The 16,846-nt window shown below is 40.8% G+C and overlaps 1 protein-coding gene across 3 annotated transcripts in view; it reads right to left on the bottom strand.

Moving 5' to 3' along the window:
- The window catches only part of MYRIP (myosin VIIA and Rab interacting protein), a 207,617-nt gene extending 191,576 nt beyond the window's left edge, over window positions 1-16,041 (bottom strand). For all 3 annotated transcript variants that reach the window (XM_066556147.1, XM_066556128.1, XM_066556136.1), the window contains exons 1-2: window positions 15,806-16,041; window positions 1,681-1,830 (exon numbers count right to left, since the gene is read on the bottom strand). In XM_066556147.1, coding sequence (XP_066412244.1) covers window positions 1,681-1,790 — 110 coding nt within the window. In that variant the 5' untranslated portion in view covers window positions 1,791-1,830; window positions 15,806-16,041. The remainder of the gene's footprint in view (window positions 1-1,680; window positions 1,831-15,805) is intronic.
- Window positions 16,042-16,846: the final 805 nt, after the last annotated feature.

The following is a 16,846-nucleotide window of genomic DNA, read 5'->3' as shown; positions in this document are numbered from 1 at the left end:
CAAAAAGGTGTGCTGCAAACAAAGCAACCAAAACCCACCAGAGTAGCCTGATTTAAAAAAAGGAAAATAAAAAAGATCATAGTTTTTAAGTCAGAAGTAAGCTTTGAATTTCACTTGCAATTTTAGTGTCATTGAAATTACTTAAATTCATATTTTAAATAACAGCTGAATTTCAGAACTGCTTTGTCACTACAGCTCCTTATACAGCAGCACTTTAACATAAATACTTGCAAAAGGCATAAATTTGTAAGAAGATGAAAGTCATATATATTTGAAATATACCTACCTTCCCAGTGTTTTAGCTGTCTTCTCACACCAGCTTTCTACTTGTGAAATTAAGTGTCATGAAAATTAGGTGTCATGAAAAATTTCAGTAGCACAATGAAAAAACACAAACACCAGCAGAAATTTTCTCTATCTAGGCTTTCCAGTCAATTTTCGATGTGCATGCCTTTCATCCTTGCCCCTCCTCCTCCCACTGTAAATCTATTGTACAGAACAGGCAAGATGCCCCAGAATACTTCCCAGATGTGGTATGCTTGCTCCAGTCATGGTACAAAAAGCCAAAGAGAGCTCACACACTTACCCTCTTTAAGCTGTTTCTAGAATCTCTTGGCTGTGTTGTGAAAAATTACCAGAGTAATCAGAACAACCTATGGTACAACAAACAGTCAAAACCAAAAAAAACTCTGTTCCATCCTCATGCAGTTGTTTCTCCCTGCAGCAAGCTTGCACTACCAACCCAAGCAAGAACTTGCACAGCATGCTAAAACTGAAGTAGGCCTATGCTGCAAGACACATTTCTTGCTCCTAATGTTCCAGGTGAGAGAGTTTCAATTGCACATGGTATATATGCCTAGTTTTCTGTTGAGTTCAGTCATCTTCCTGCTCTGTTGACTCAGCTTGATAATAAATGAAACAGATGATGCCTGAGATAAAAGTAGCACAGTAAGAGAATGTGCATTTGCCAACCATAGATAGAGACTTCAGAGCATTCTGGATAATAAATAACTATGTGTTCAAAGAAGGTGGTAAAAAATCAGGCATAATAATTCAAGGAAATATTGATGAAACTAGAAAGAGAAATACTGTATCTACCAATTCAGGTCTCTATCCGTATTCCCTTTGTCACATACCAAATTTCCTCAGCTACCTTGCAAACAAGTTCCATCTGTTTTCTTCTGGATTATTTCTGTTTGCCATCATTTTGTACACAGATTACTGAAAGCAAAGTTAAGTTATCTCAACACAATGGACAACACATCCCATTGACTGCTTCGGGGAAAAGAGATGGGTTGAACTTCATAACTTTCAGATGTTTGCATGTAAACAAAGTTTCTGAATAAAAAGATGGAACTGACTACAGTAGGGAAAAAATTCTCTTAACAGAAACTTCTGCTTTTGTTACGTCAAACACTACTTAGTCTCTACCCAGGAGATATACACAGGTGATTTAGAGACCATTTCTGTGGTTTAATCTCGGATAGACTAAATGCAAAAATTAATTACTACTCAGTAACTGAATTCATGTGGAGGAGTTTGAATATTTCTTGCCTCTGTGACAGGAATGATTATTAATGCACAGAACACCACAAAAATGCTGTGTTCTCGGGTTTCCTCCAAAGCCAGTTTGTAATAATCAAAATACACCAACATTTTTAATCCTGTTTTTATCCTTACCTCAGCCTTTCCTCTTCTTTCTTACGAAGGCTGAAATCTCGCTGAACCACCTGGAGCACATGCTCTGCTTCTTCATCAGTCAAGCCAGAAAGGTCCAGTTTTCTCCCCATTCTACACTGGGTCCTGGATATGAATAACTATAAGGAATCTCTGAAATCAGAAAAAGAAAATAAAATAGAAAAATAACTTGAAAGTACTCATAGTTTTCACAAGTCCTTGGAGATCACAGGCACAAAAAGGAAGTTGCTGCCATAAACATTAGAAAACATTTGAATCTTTTTGTCTGGAAAACACCTTTTACACTGAGTCCAGCCACTAACCCAGCATTGCCCAGTCCACCACTAAATCATGTCCCTAAGTGCCACACCTGCACATCTTTTAAATACTTTCAGGAATGGCAACTCAACCACTTCCCTGGGCAACTTGTTCAAATGTTTGACAAACCTTTCAGTGATGGAATCACATCTAAAATCCCATCTAAACTTCCCTCGTACAACTTGAAGGATTCATTTCAGAATTATTTGGCAGGTTCCATGCACTAAAAGCAATCACCCCCCATTCAAATATAAATGAAAAAGATAAATTATTTGGTATAATAAGAGATGCTGAGGACAGACCTCAGTGTAGCTCTCAGAAAGGAACGTGTTTAACTAAGTCAGGTCAAATCAGGTTTATACATTTCTTAAGATTTTATAAAACTGCTCACAGTGTAATCTCTGCCACTGTGTATGAACAGAGAACATATTCTGCTGTAACACTCAAAAATGTTTTATACTGCCAACTAAGAAATCAGGAATTATTTTAAAGCACCATTTAAAAAAGTAAGCACATAAATTTTAAATGGATTTCCCAGAGTGACTGAAAAGATTTAGATATCACTATCTATATTTAGATGTCACCACTATAAGGTTGGAGGAGAAAAAGAAGTAGTTAATATTATGTGTGAATTGAAGGTACTATAAAGTTAGAACTAGAGCTTGGTCCATTAAGTTTGACTAATGAAATTTGTTCTAATTTATTTTCCCATGACTTTTACTCATTTAATTGAATTCTCGCAAATTCAGCTCTCAGTATTAACTTGCATCACTTGATTTATGCAATTATTTGGGCAATCACAGAGGTGTCCATCTCCACGTTGTGTTACAGCTTCAGAAGCATAAGTCAGTCTTTGCATCTTTGTTATGAGCCCCCAGCAATGTACATAATAACCATGAACACACTACAGTTCCTAGACAGTATACAAGAGGCAACTATTACTGACTCTTCATCCATGGTGAGTGGCAAGTGGATGGGCTATGTAAAGCATCTAAGCTAGTTCTGGCTCAAAAAAGCACACCCCTAAGGAAAACTGCTAAGGCATAAAATTAAGTGCTCCAAGTACTACTGCAATTAGAAGCATGGGGGAAAAAGTCAGTTTTATTTTCTCAACATTTCTTTTGCTACTCAGATAATGATGTGGGATGTGGTTGGTTGGGTTTTGTTTGGGTGTTTTTTTTTTTTTGTTGTTGGTTTGGTGGAGGTTTTTTTAGTACAATATTTACCTTCCTACAATCATCTGATTACCCTTCTTCAAACAAGAAAAACACACACACACAGAAGGAAGGAACTGCTTATTTTTTGGTTAGGCTGTTTTGTTTAAGCTATTAATGAAGTTTATTCTAAACTTTTGCTCAAGAAAACAACACTTCACCATAACCAAGCTGATGGTATACAAGCTTAGGTGGAATCAAGATGACAAGATGCCTCCAAAAAGATATACGTTCCCCATACAGATGAAAAAAAGGGTCACAATGTTCTGGCTTGACTCTGAATCTACTAAGGAAGATGAGGAGGAGTATTTAATAAAGGCTATAAAAATTTGTTTCTAAAAAAAAATTGATTTGCATAGAAGAAAAGTGCCAAAGAAACAAAGGACTGTATGTAGTCTTCATTAATCTCACTTGCAAGACCAAGATTATATATCAAAATTAAAGATTGGCTAAAACATAGCAAGGAACAACTGGCAAGATAGTTTTTTTTTTCAATGCCACACGTGCATAAATCTTCTCAAAATTTTCAATTGAATATTAAGATTTTCCTCTTATAAGAACCTTTTCCCCCTTGTAAGAACCTACAGTTCTTACACCAAAACCTCATTGAGCACTGGCAAGGAAAAGAAAAGGGTTTGTTGAGGTAACAGTTGGGTTGAAGCTCAAAGACAGAGCATGAAATGCCCTGGGACACATCCTTCCCTTCAGGCTTAGGGATATCTGCTCAGCTCTTCCCAAAGAAAGCAACTGAGTGCAAAGGCATCTCTGCCTTTCTAAAAGCATGGAAGGGCTTCACTACAGGAGAGCCACATCCATGGGGAAGTAAGCAGGGCTTTTCCAAGTAACTTTTTTCATGCATATACACTTAAAGGGAAAATATAAGATGCACAATAAAAGGAAATAAAACCTTTTTAAGCAATTCCTGGAGCCAGTAGAGACACCTGCATGCTAGGGCTACAGTCTTCTGAGACACGAGATGATGAAGGTAACTGGAATTTCATCTTTGGTCTCCTAGTATCTTAAGCATGAAGTCAGCAACTATAATTAACATTTTCATAGTAAGTTCTCCCTTCAGGTCTTCATCAAAACCCTTTTGGAAATTGTTTAAAAACCAATAATATTTTTCCACAGATGCAAACTGGTCCACCAGTAAAGAAAATTGTCCCTTTGATTCAGCTGCTAGTGCTGATTGTGACCATGTATTAGAAAGGGGAAGTTTACCCCTAAGTTTGGGAATAAGTGGGCAGCCCCACCACCTCTGATTTTCTGGGGCTGGCAAAGAGTTCATTTCAAGTATATATGCTTTAAAATCAAATGCAACTTTAACTTCAGAGTTTCATGTGGTTTAGTTCTCTATGGTATTCTCAGTTTGCATTCTAATACTACATTAACCTCTAAGGAATGCTGTGTGTTTTCCTAGGAAATAATTTTTCATCACATTACTAAATCACCTCTGATCTGGGAGTATCACAGCAGTTTATAAATATTTATGAACAATTCTCAAATGTCCCTTCTGTGGTAGATCCAGATTATGCATTTTAGAAATACACAATGGCAAGTCCTCTAGAGAAAATGCAACAAGTTACACTTAAAACTACCTTAAAACACACAAAATAGCTTCTAAGCCAAAAATAACTTCTGGCCTGAATTAAAATAACTTACATGAGGCTGTTCAGATGATTGCCTTCATGAGTACTTCTTTGGTAAATCTCAAACTGAATACAAAATCTAAGATCTCACAGACTTTACAAGGAATAATATCACTCCCTAGAAAACTTTTGCTCAACAAATTAAAACACTGTAACAGAAAAGCCTAGGCTTACAAGACACGATTGGGTACTGTTTGAGTAATACTCTAATCTTCACATTTCTTTCAGTCTATTTTAAAATCTAATTAAAACTTCCACATTGAAAACCTTTCTTGAGTTTAACCTTAAAACCAAAACCAAACCCCAGCAAAAGGAAAAACAAGCAAATGAAATGTTTTTCACGAACTGCAAGCAATGCATGGTTTTAACACACACAAGGGCATCAACACAAGAAATAAGGGCAAGTAGTGCATTTCCTACTCACCCATATGACAGCTAAGCTGTTTAGACTTGGAGTCTCAGCAGATGATTAGCATTACTGGGAGGGTGGGGTGAAAAAAAAATTTTTTGGGGCTTAGTGACAGCTAACATTTAAGACAGATTCTCGGCTTCACAAAGAATGACATTATAAAGTTAATTATGCAAGTGGTCACACTGAATATTGTACAACACAGACTTCTTAGTTTTATGCTGTAGCAAAGCAATCAGCACTAGTGAGGCTGCATCTGGAGTCTTGTGTCCAGTTTGAGCTTTCCCAGGACAAGAAAGATACTTATGGCCATAATGATGGTAAAGGGACTGGAGCATCTCTCACAGGCAGTGATGCTGGGAGTATTAGGACAGCTCAGCCTGGAGAAGAGAAGGCTTGGGGGGGTATATACAGTGGGTATCTGGAAAAGAGCTCTCCAAACAAGAATATCCTACAATTCTTTCAATTTCTGAGCACATATTTAATCAAGATTTCACTGGTTGTCACAAGACAGTATAAGTTTTGGTCTAAAATGTTGTTGATGTGCATTGATGAAATGTAACACCTGAGGAACCAACACCACAAGCTCCTTCAACCCAGTCATTTGCAATTGAAATATTTCATATACAATACCTTTCCCTCCCATAGTCTCAGCTTTAGAGTCACCAAGCTCTTCATCAGAACTGTTCTACTCTGTTTTGCTACTCTACCACTTCAAAAATTTCCAGGTAGAAAATCAAGAAGAAACCTACTAGCAATTATATCTTTGCTTCTGTCATCAACAAGCTCATCTTGCCTTCCTTTAGCAGTCTGTCAGGACCCAAATAATACTGCTCAATCTTTCTTGTCATTCTTTCCAGAATTCTTTTAGTACTATAAGAAATTCCTTGTATAATCTTACTGGTTGAACATTTTCCCCTTTTAAATCATACAAGATAGTCACCTTCCTAAGACAGAGAGGAAGATGAGCACTTTGTCCTCAACAGAGCTCCTTCACCACCCTTGTATTTTAAAAAGTTTTGTTTACTGAATTGTCCAAAAGATGTTGCTACTTTGATCATGTGAAGTCATTATGATAATTTTTAAAAGCAAATATCACAAAACGGTGACATAATGTCATACTCTTCATTTGAAAAATAAAAGGTAATAGTTTGGTTAATAAATAAAAAGGTAAAAGTTTTGAGTTACGTCAACACACTTGAATAAAACAGACTTCAACCACAAGCCAACATTTTAAAAACATCACTGTCCAAAGTAATTTCTACTATAGCTAGCACATCATTAAGTCCGAAATGAGGCATAATTAACTCTGGCCACAGATTTGTTAATCTTTTTTAAACTCCAAGAATGTCTAGAAGCTTGAGTAAAAAATATTGAGTATTCTTCTCTTTACACTCAAAATGAACAAATGTCTCAAAATAAGAAAAGGGAAAATATACTCATCAGAAATAAAAGGCCACCTCTTTGATTGAAAAATTAAATACAACCCACCTGACTTCAACATGGGATGGACTCATATCTGGTGTATCACATTTTAAATGAGATGTAAGATAAAGATCTCAAAGACAATGTTATTCTTTGTACCCACACTGATTTTAGCTGAGTTTTACTGCACATATTTTCTGGTCTACAACCAAAGCAAAAAAAATTATCTTGCTTTTAGCCTTGGACTTATTTTATGAGAGATTTGCAAGCAGCAAAACAAATGGCTGGCAAGTTCCTGAGCAAAGTTACATTTGTTCCACTGGGGAGTGTGAGGGGTAAAGCAGCAGATTTTAAAACATGAAGTTCATTCAGTTCCTTCAGGGAGAAATGTTTCTTATTAATGCAGTTATTAATTAAGTTATTACAATACTTGTATGTACATTTATCTAAAATATTGCTGGAACATACCGTAATGGGTGAAACTTTAAACCTTACAGGTCAAAGGTTAGTACTGCATGGTTTTAAATTTTAAGCTATTTAGGAAATAAACAGGAGTTTCACGCTCTTCTTCTTGTTTCTATATTTTATGTTATTTTAAGTACTTAATATGAAATAGCAGAATGTCCTGGTGACAGCTGGGATAGAGCTCATTTTCTTCTTAGTAGCTGGTGGGGTTAAACCATGACACAGAATTAAAAATATTAGTGAAGTCACATTCCATTGAAGAAAGAATGGCATCTCTCATATAAGGATAGCACTCTCCTAAGGGCAGAACACAGCACATAAAAGTGTTTCTAAAAGAATGGAACCTATTTTATTTAAATAGAAAAAAAAAAAATTAGAAAACACTATAGGTTGCACTGTAGAACCTAATTTGTCATCTACCTCTGATGGTTCAAAAAAAGTCATATTAAAAAGAGAATCTGTATAGCAGCTAATGACCATTTTATACTTATGTATCAGGCCTACAACTAATACACAAGTACAAATCGCATTGGGGATTCAAAATGTGATACAAAAGCTAAATTGATGGACCAGAATAATCTTCTCACTGGTAAAACCAAACTAGACTCAAGTCTTATCAAAAATCCCGGCAGCTGCTAATGATCATAGCTTATCTGCCATATACTGATTTCACATATTTCACATGCAAGTGGATTTCTAGTTAGTGTATATTCTCATTTTACTTCAGTCTCCTCTTCCATTGTTTATGTGAATTTAGGCAAATCATGTTCAGCTCTATTTTCTCTATTTAATAGCAACTGTCTTATGGAAGAGTGCATAAAGATGATGGGTCTGACAATATTCTGACTGTGTGAGACGGACTATCACTCTTCCAGAAATGAAGAAGACAGCTTGGAGAAAAAGACAAAATTGGAGCAGTAATGTGCTGACACACAATTGTATCTTGGATGATTTGCCTCTTCTCCATGTGCCTTCAATCTGAAGCATGAAATCCAGCTCATTACTGTAATGGACTGTCAACCAACTCCAGAGTGAATCATCACAGGCCAGCAAGAAAGCCAGCGTGTGCACTTAGGGAATGCAACTGATCCCAAACAGTCCAACACAACCAGAAATTTACACATCTCTAAGCACAAGACTGCAGGGGCTTCCCTTTGAATGCCTAACCTGCAAAGTGGGGCTCAGAGCTTAATTCTATATGCCTGGACTCCCTGCACAGAGAGAGCAGCAGCCACTGAACTGAGTTATGCCTCTTCCACATTTGCATCAAAACACAAACCAGAACACACCTGACAAATCAGGCTTCACACTGTACTTGCTAAGCTTGAGCCAGTATGAAGAGAATACAAAACAAAAAGCTCATTTGTACTCCGACCTCTCCCCTCAGCATCAGCTCAAGAGTGAGGACTGCAAAAATGCATTCATCCACCTGTGCTGCATTACACATGCCACAACTTTTGCTGAGACACCTGTAGTCCCAGCATTTCACAATCAATGGCCCTCATACGAGCTACATGGATTGAAGGGAGATGAAAGAAACAGTGAATACTTCTTGGTTCCTTCAAAGAATTGCAGGGTTTCTCTCTCATTCTAAGAGGCAGACAGAGAAGTGAGCACTCACTTTACCAGTATAAATACATGCAAATACCAGTCTAGTACTGGCACCCAGAAAAACTCAGGTCAGGTGCCATATTAAGTCTAGGAAGGCTCATTTGTTTATCTCCCTCCTTGTGGAGGACAACTGAGAGGAGCGCTCACCAATGCCTGTAAGTATCTGAAGGTGGGGGGAAAGGGTGCCAAGAGGATATTTCCAGGCTTGTCTCGGTGGTGCCAAACAACAGCACAATAGGCAAAGGGCAGAGACTGAAGGTCAGAAGTTCCACCTGAACATGAGGAAGAGCTTATTCAAGCAGGTGATCACACACTAGAACAGGCTGCCCAGACAGGTTATGCCATCTCCCTCACCAGGAATACTCAAAAACAACCTGGATGCAATCCTGTGCCATGCGCTCTAGGATGGCCCAGCTTGAGCAGGGATGCTGGACCAGATAGTCCCTTCCAACTTGACCCATTCTGGATATTACTGTGCAGATCCCCATTTCAGATGCCAACATCCTGTTTTCCTGTATGACCTGAAGCAACTGAATGATACAGAAGGTCCCCTGCCATACAAGCTGTGGAGCAGCACATGACAAGTATGTGTATCAAAGTTAAATTCCTTCCCCTATACCACAGCAGTCACTATTTGTTAGAACAACTAGAGATAACATTCAATAAACTAACCAAGAAAATAGGTCCACTAAGATAAGTTTTTCAACTCCACTATGCCAAAGCATCACTATTGAGTTAAGTGGTGATAAGGCTTCTCATCTGAGTTATTAACATCTTTAATATAAAAAAAAAAAAAAAAATTGAGAGAAAAGGTGAAGCTTTTGTCTAAAGTCAAACAGCTCTGGAAGCAGTACACATTTTGCATCTGCATTTAATTCTGAATTTCAATAATACAGGCAAAAGAGTTATGATAAATTAGGAAACCCATCATAACTTGAAAGCCATATTGTGATTAATCCTTGCAAGCTACAAAAGTAAACAATTAAGTGTGGATTGCTTGACTGCTACTAAAACATCCATAACAAAAAATCCAACCAATACGCAAACATATCAGAGGCATACTTAAAATATCCTCTACAGTAAAACTGATATTTTTCCCTACAACATCTGTTGCACTAATTGATATCCCTCATCCCTCTTATGAAATACCACCCATGAACATATAATTAAAATTTATCCAAGAACTAAACTTTCACTGAGAGAATCTTCCTGCAGGACTAGAAGAAGGACAAAACTTCTATTTTTAGAGGTAAGAAAATGCTTCCAACAGCAGTTGCCACAATGAGGCAGTATTTTCTAGTGCTGCCAGATGTGAAAACAAATTTAATACAGTAAATCACTGTTAATTCAAACCACTGACAGGAAACCCCACTGCAAATTACTGAATTTTACAGATTAGCAAGTAAATTAACAAAATAAAAAGCTAAAATAAATTCCTAAGACTGTGCCTTCCACATTCACTGTGACATCTGCAAAATGCTTCTAACCCTGATTTACCCTCGAAGAAGCAAGAATCATAAGATATACAACAATGAAGTGATATGTATAAAGCCACATCTCCCATTTCACTTAGACTTTGTGACGAGCTGCAGTTGGCTGACACACACCATATGCCCTGTGCACTGTAAAAAGGGTTTCAGTAGCAGGTTGTCTTTGGTTTGTTTAGGTAACCATTTGTCAAGTGACATAAGACATGAATTAAATAGAGCCAGAGCTTTAGAAGGCCTCTGAAAACCAAAGGACCTGGGTTAATCTGCCAGGTGGGGGAGTTAATGGATTCGTTTGTTGACACTGGGACCTACTCCACACTGTGCTTAGAAGACACTCTGCTTTGGACCAGTGCTCAGCTGATTTTTTTTATATTGACACTGCACAACATGGAGATAACCTGAGCCTAGACCAATAAACACACACCTGAAGTTCTGGATCATAAATTTATACAAATAAAGCATGTTTATATTCAAGCATAATACACGCTCAGTTATTCTCTGGAGTTCAAAGGCCAACTTCAGTGTCAGGTTTTGACTGCTGCTTCACCGATATTTGGAATCAAACTGGAGCAGAGTCACAGCTCCTTTAGTTTAAACTACAGGACCAATTCATCCTCCTACAGGCTCAGGAAATCATCCAGCCAGCACAGACCCCTTTTTGAGTCCCACAGAACCTATTATTTGAACAGCATAATCAAGTTAAGCCACCACCTTTAGGAACTAACTAGGGCTCCTCAATTTATCATGTGTGGAACCCAAGTCCACAGTATTTCCAATTATTTCCCTGTTTTGACCTGTGATACTACCTTGGAGAAGGGATTTGGAACCTTATCATTAAACATTAGAAAAGAAGTGGGAGATGGAATAATTAGGCTTATCCTCCTCTAGCGGTGAACTGCTTTCTGCTCATTTGGGACTCAATTCATGGTTTCTCTGCCTGCAGTGATCAACACATGGATGATTTTTGTCACTTTTAGATCAAGACCAGCTGAGATAGTGAAAAACAACATCAACTTTTTGAATCCTCCCCAAGCTCCTTCAATTGTTTTTGAAACCTGATGGTGCTCCAATTCACACAGTGTGATTTAACTTGAATCCAAGTCACGGTCTGTCAAACAAATATCAAAGCACTTATGACAGCAAGATGCAAGCGCTGAGATAACTTCAGAAAGCTACACCAAGCACTCCTGGGGATGATCCCTGAGAAGCAAAAGGATCAGTTCTCGTAAGGGGAAAAAAAAGTAATCAATTTCTTGCAAGATGAACATGGTTAGAAAAATAGGTGCACCTCTGAAATTTGAGATATTTCAGGACAGTGCTAGTTGCATCCCTGTCAACCACACTTAAAATCATAGACTGCACATCCATGCTGTAACAATTTATCTTGATGACATAAACCAGCACTTTTTTTTTTTTATTATTACCCTGGGGACACAAAATCCCATTAATACAGCTCAAAAGGGCCAGAAGAAAACCCCATTAAAAACATCTTCTGTCCCACAAGTAATGCCTAATAAGCAAAGAAGCTCTTGTATTAGTCTCATCACAAGAGCAGAACAGAAAGTTTTTATTCCACTAGTTATAAACATATTTTGCTTTCAAGAAAGAAAACAACCGATTATGTACTGTCTTCCTCCAAGAGCAGAAAGTTGGTTTACAACAGCAGAACCATCTATTATCCTGCATGGAGACAGATGGAGGGTGCTGGGGAAGGGACTGCTTTGATATTAAAAAGCTCCAAAGATTTCAGGCTGTTGCCTGGCTTCAAGACTCATTAAAGACAGTGGGAATTGCATGAAATTTAACAGCCTTTGAGTGAGCCTACACTTCAGATTGCCATCACAAGAAAATACTACACTTCACTTTCTACAGAAAATTATCTCTGCACCCTTTAAACAGACTTAATCCAGAAACTATGGCTGCCCCATTTATTCTTCTCCATCAATAAACAGCACATTCTGCAAAGAGGAGTCCAGAAAGAGCTTCTTGAAACTGCTACATAGCAGAACTTGAGCTTGGGTGCTCAGCAAGAGGACAGGATAGAGTTGCCTGCCAGCAAAGTCTACGCCAGCAAAACTCCAGAAAACTACAGAATTGATTACCATGAGCCAATGGGGACAATGCCATTGAAAGTGTCTCACCAAGAATAATCTTCACAATAGTCAGCTCCACCGCAATGCATGATGTTTTATTTGAAGGTATACTCTGTCTTGAAGAATGTGTATTTCACTTCCTGTGGTAATGCTTTATAACAACCAGTAGATAGTAATAATTCCAATAATCTGAATACCGAACACCAATATTAGTTTTTCTTTTTCCAATCATCAATGGATCAAAAGGTAAATTAAGCATAAAATGATAAAAAGTAACAAGAGATTTTTTTCTTTTACTCAGTTCAGGAGCTTATTGGTCAGGAAAAAATTGCTCCATGAGGTGTTTTATTAGTAGAGCACTCTTTAAAAAGTATTATATATACACATACATACATTGCTGTGGTGTTGAAATTTAATACATATTGGCTTGGAAATTTATTGTGTTTCTATTCCCTGAATAGTATGCATAAGATCTAAAAATCTGTCATTATTGCAGTATGCTGATATTAGCTTTTGACCAATCAAGCCATTGCAGTCTTTATACTCTCTTCATCTATGATACAGCTGCTAACATTTATGATTAAACTGCTTTCCAGTACATGTGCTTCATTTATTTATTTTCAGGACACAGGATGCCAAACATAATGTTTATTCACAGAAAATTAAGTTTTAAAAAATACGGCATGGCATTTTTCTACAAGATTGTTAAAAAAAATGATAGCATGTCTTAACTGAAAGCTAAACAGCAAGCACATCATAATCACTAGCCTACCACATGAGTGACAGAACTTACTGGTGTATCAGATATGTATGGGAGGTTTTCCTCTTCAGTTTCTGTAAATCCACAAAATTTCAGACACAGGCATCTTTGACCAATCTCAGAGAGAGATGTGCAAAATTAGACATGAGTGACAGAACTTACTGGTGTATCAGATATGTATGGGAGGTTTTCCTCTTCAGTTTCTGTAAATCCACAAAATTTCAGACACAGGCATCTTTGACCAATCTCAGAGAGAGATGTGCAAAATTAGACCACTGCTTAAAATCATACCAAATTACGCTGTATTTAGCCCTTCTGTAAAACTGCCTGGTTTTATCATAACGGTGAAGTTTCTTTGGTAAATTGAGGAATAGTGCGGTGTGCTTCACTTCACACCAAAATATAGCATTCATCTGCCTCATTCCTTAAGCCCTAAAAGCTTCTTCTGAAAGTAAGCTGCTATAAATCTCTGAGTATAAGAAACTTGAAGCCGTTTTATTCTCTGGCTGTCAGTGGTTCACAGGTAAGTCAGAAGCCTTTATTATCTTTAAGAATCTATCTAAAAAAAAATAACCTACCTGAATCCAAAAGAAAGGTGAATAAAGCATTCCACAGGAAGGCAGCATTAATCTGCTCAAACAATTCAATGGGTTTTCTCAATGAGAAAAGCTGTCCCTGTGGTTTTCATGGAATTATATTCAGCTAGATTTTTTCAACTTGTCCAGTTTTCCAAGGGCAAGTTAAGGTGGTTTACACTGCCAAACACAGTTTCCAGCCTTATAACAATAGGCCACGTTAATGTTGGCAGCAATACAAAGGAGTCGCATTTTCATACCAATGTACTGTTTATGAACAATAGTGCACTTGGTACATACAGCCTTGCTTCATCATCACCCATGCATGCTTTGGGGATTTTTTTTTCTTTACTTAAATACAAGCCATTCAAGTGTTCTGTTTACTGCAACTATGAAGTGAGAAGGGTGAATTCCTATTGTGCTCATACACTTGGGTACACTCTATGTAGTGCACTCAGATGTATTCATCAGGTTAGCATGGAAGCAAGAAACCAACTCAGGAAAATAAATGAAAGTCCTAACTCAGTCGTCTACATCCAGACAGCAGTGGTTCAGATGAAGACAAAAAGGCACTACCCTGCCTGAAAGGACAATATTGTGTCATTTGAACACGCAGCAGGTCCAAGAGGCAAATCCTGTCACAGGGTGTAGTGCTCTAAGTACATCTCACTGCTGTGAGGGCTACGAGGGTGGAATTGACTTGTGTGCATTCTCACCACTGGCAATTAACGTATCGCAGGTATTGAGAGGGCTACTCCCCTGTTTCTAACTGCAATCTACTAAGTTCCCTGACAAACTCCCCAGGAAGGCTACACAAGAGCCAAGCACTGTTTTAGATGCTCAGGCATAAGGCATCAGTAAATATGCTCTGACACAATCTGATACCTGAGCAATGATGGGTAAGGCAGTAGCCTGAGGGGCTATAGGCAAGATATGGCACCTTCTGCTTTTTGCACAGCTCTGTTCACTTCCTAAAGGTAGAATTAAGCAGCAAACACTACTGTTTGACAATTAACAGCAGAGGCTTAGTCAGTGGTCCCAAAGCAGTTAACGGAGAACAGCTATCACCATAAATAAGCAACTGTAAAAACCTGTCCAGTTTGATAACAGGTCCATGAAAATCAGAAAGATGTCTGGTAATATGAGAACTAGACTAACTATCCTTCCATTCACTCTCTAGCCTTCCAGAGAAGGCTGACGAGAGGAATGAGTAAAAGCCTTTATTGCTAAAATCTTTGCTGTGCCTATTCTAAAAATCTCCTGGCTCCATAGGGAGGCAGCTACCCACATTTTCAGAAATGCAGGAAACAGTAAAATGGTAGGTACGACACAAAAAAGCATAATTTGTCAAAACAAATTACTAGTTACAGTTAATGTCCCTGCAAACACGCTTGAGGAGCGACACACACGCGCTATAAGGCATTCTGCAATCTAATTTGGTTACGCTTGCCTGAAACATAACACAAATCCCAGCACAACACAGGCTCCGACTTAATTAGATTCCCTAAGAAAAGTCAGTCTGAGCCATATGGTATTTTCCTCAGCAGTTACGATAAACTGACCTTGATACTAGGAAAACGCACGCTGCTTCTGTCTGAGGCATAAATTACAAGCGCGTGGCGGGATGCTCCCATGAAACGGGGACAGCGGCAGCGCCACGCTGAAACCCTCCCCGGGCTCCCGGGGAAGTTGATCAAGAGTAAAACACTCCAATGATAGTGATGATGATGATGCACTGCAGTGACAGCGCTCGAAAAGCCACGCGGCCAGCAGAACACCACGAAGCTGCTCAGACATCTGTCCAGTAATTAAAGCACAGCCTAAAGCCGCGCTGCCGCGGGGGAGCGGCCCGCCTGGCCCCCGGACGCCGCGGAGAGCGGCGGCCCCTCGGCTACCGGCCCGCCCGGACCCCCGGCACCCGCCCGGCCCCTCCCCAGCAGCGCGGGGCTCCCCACGGCCCGAGCCCGGCCGGCCCCGACGGGCGCTGCGGCCCCGTACCTCGGCCCTGCCGCAGGCCGCCCCACGGCGCGGCCGGCCCCGCGCTGCCGCGGCTTTGGGGGCCCCAGCCCAGCCCAGCCCAGCCCACCCCGGCCCCGGCCCCGGCCCCGGCCCCACTCACCCCCGGCCAAGTGCGAGGGCTGCACCGCAATGGCAGGCGGGCGGGAAGCGCCTCGCTCTGGGGCACGGGCAGAGCCACCGCCGGCGGCTGCGCCCCGTCCCTCATGCACAGCGGGGTCTGCGGCCGCCCCGCGCCGGCCCCCGGCCACCAGCTGCGCGGAGCCGCCGGGCACAGGTGCCCCGGTCCCGCTCCGCACCGACCGGTGCAAGGCGAAAGCCGCTGTCTCCTCCTCCTCCTCCTTCTGCTGCTTCTGCCGCCGCCGCCGCTGCTGCTGTCGCTGTCGCCTTCAGCCCTCCCCGCCCCGCCGGACGCGCCGAGTGCTGCTGCGGTGCCGGCGGCGGCAGCTCCCGCCGCGCACCGGCACCTGCCCGGGCGCTGCCGCCAATCGCCGGCAAGGGGCCGGGCAAGGGCGGGGGCGGCTCGCCCGGCAGGGGCGGGAGTTGCGCGAACGTCCGCGCCCCGGTGCGCATCCATCCCCAAAGCTGCGCCCCCGACAGGCAAGGACCGCGCTCCCGCCACCCCGGCGTGTGTCCTGGGGCCGCCCGCCGCTGTCACACCCGCTAGCAGGGGGGACACCTGCGGCCCGGCCGCCACCTAAGCCCAGCTGGCCGGGAGAGGCACAGGTGCTGCCAGGCGGTGCCTGTCTGGGTCCTGCCGGGGTGCGGGCCGCCCGTGGCGGGTGTCTAGCAAAGGAAAGGAGAGGCCGGTTGTTGGGAACGGGCGAGAATTCCAGCCGTATGGATGCGGCGCACCGGGCAGTCGTAAGGAAGGTGCGGCCTGGTCAGTCGTTCAGCTCATCTTGTGAGTCACTGCTGTAACGTGGAAGTGCTTTTTTATGTCCTGAATCACTGCAGATTTTATTGTATCAGGATAATTACTTTTCTCCTGGTATTATTTTTCGTTCCCCTTTTTTTGTTGTTGTTTTTTTTCCATGCCTGCTTAACTTCATTTTAAAGTAGCTGCAGCTGTTCACTGCAAGGTATGGACTTATTTGATCTCAGCCAAAGTGCTCTGTCAAGAAAATGAATTCAATAAACTTTG

The sequence above is a fragment of the Molothrus aeneus genome, chromosome 1 (genome assembly GCF_037042795.1).
Source record: "Molothrus aeneus isolate 106 chromosome 1, BPBGC_Maene_1.0, whole genome shotgun sequence".
Taxonomy (NCBI): Eukaryota; Metazoa; Chordata; class Aves; order Passeriformes; family Icteridae; genus Molothrus; species Molothrus aeneus.
Note: the sequence above shows the minus strand (reverse complement) of the source record. Positions and strands in the feature narration are given on the sequence as shown.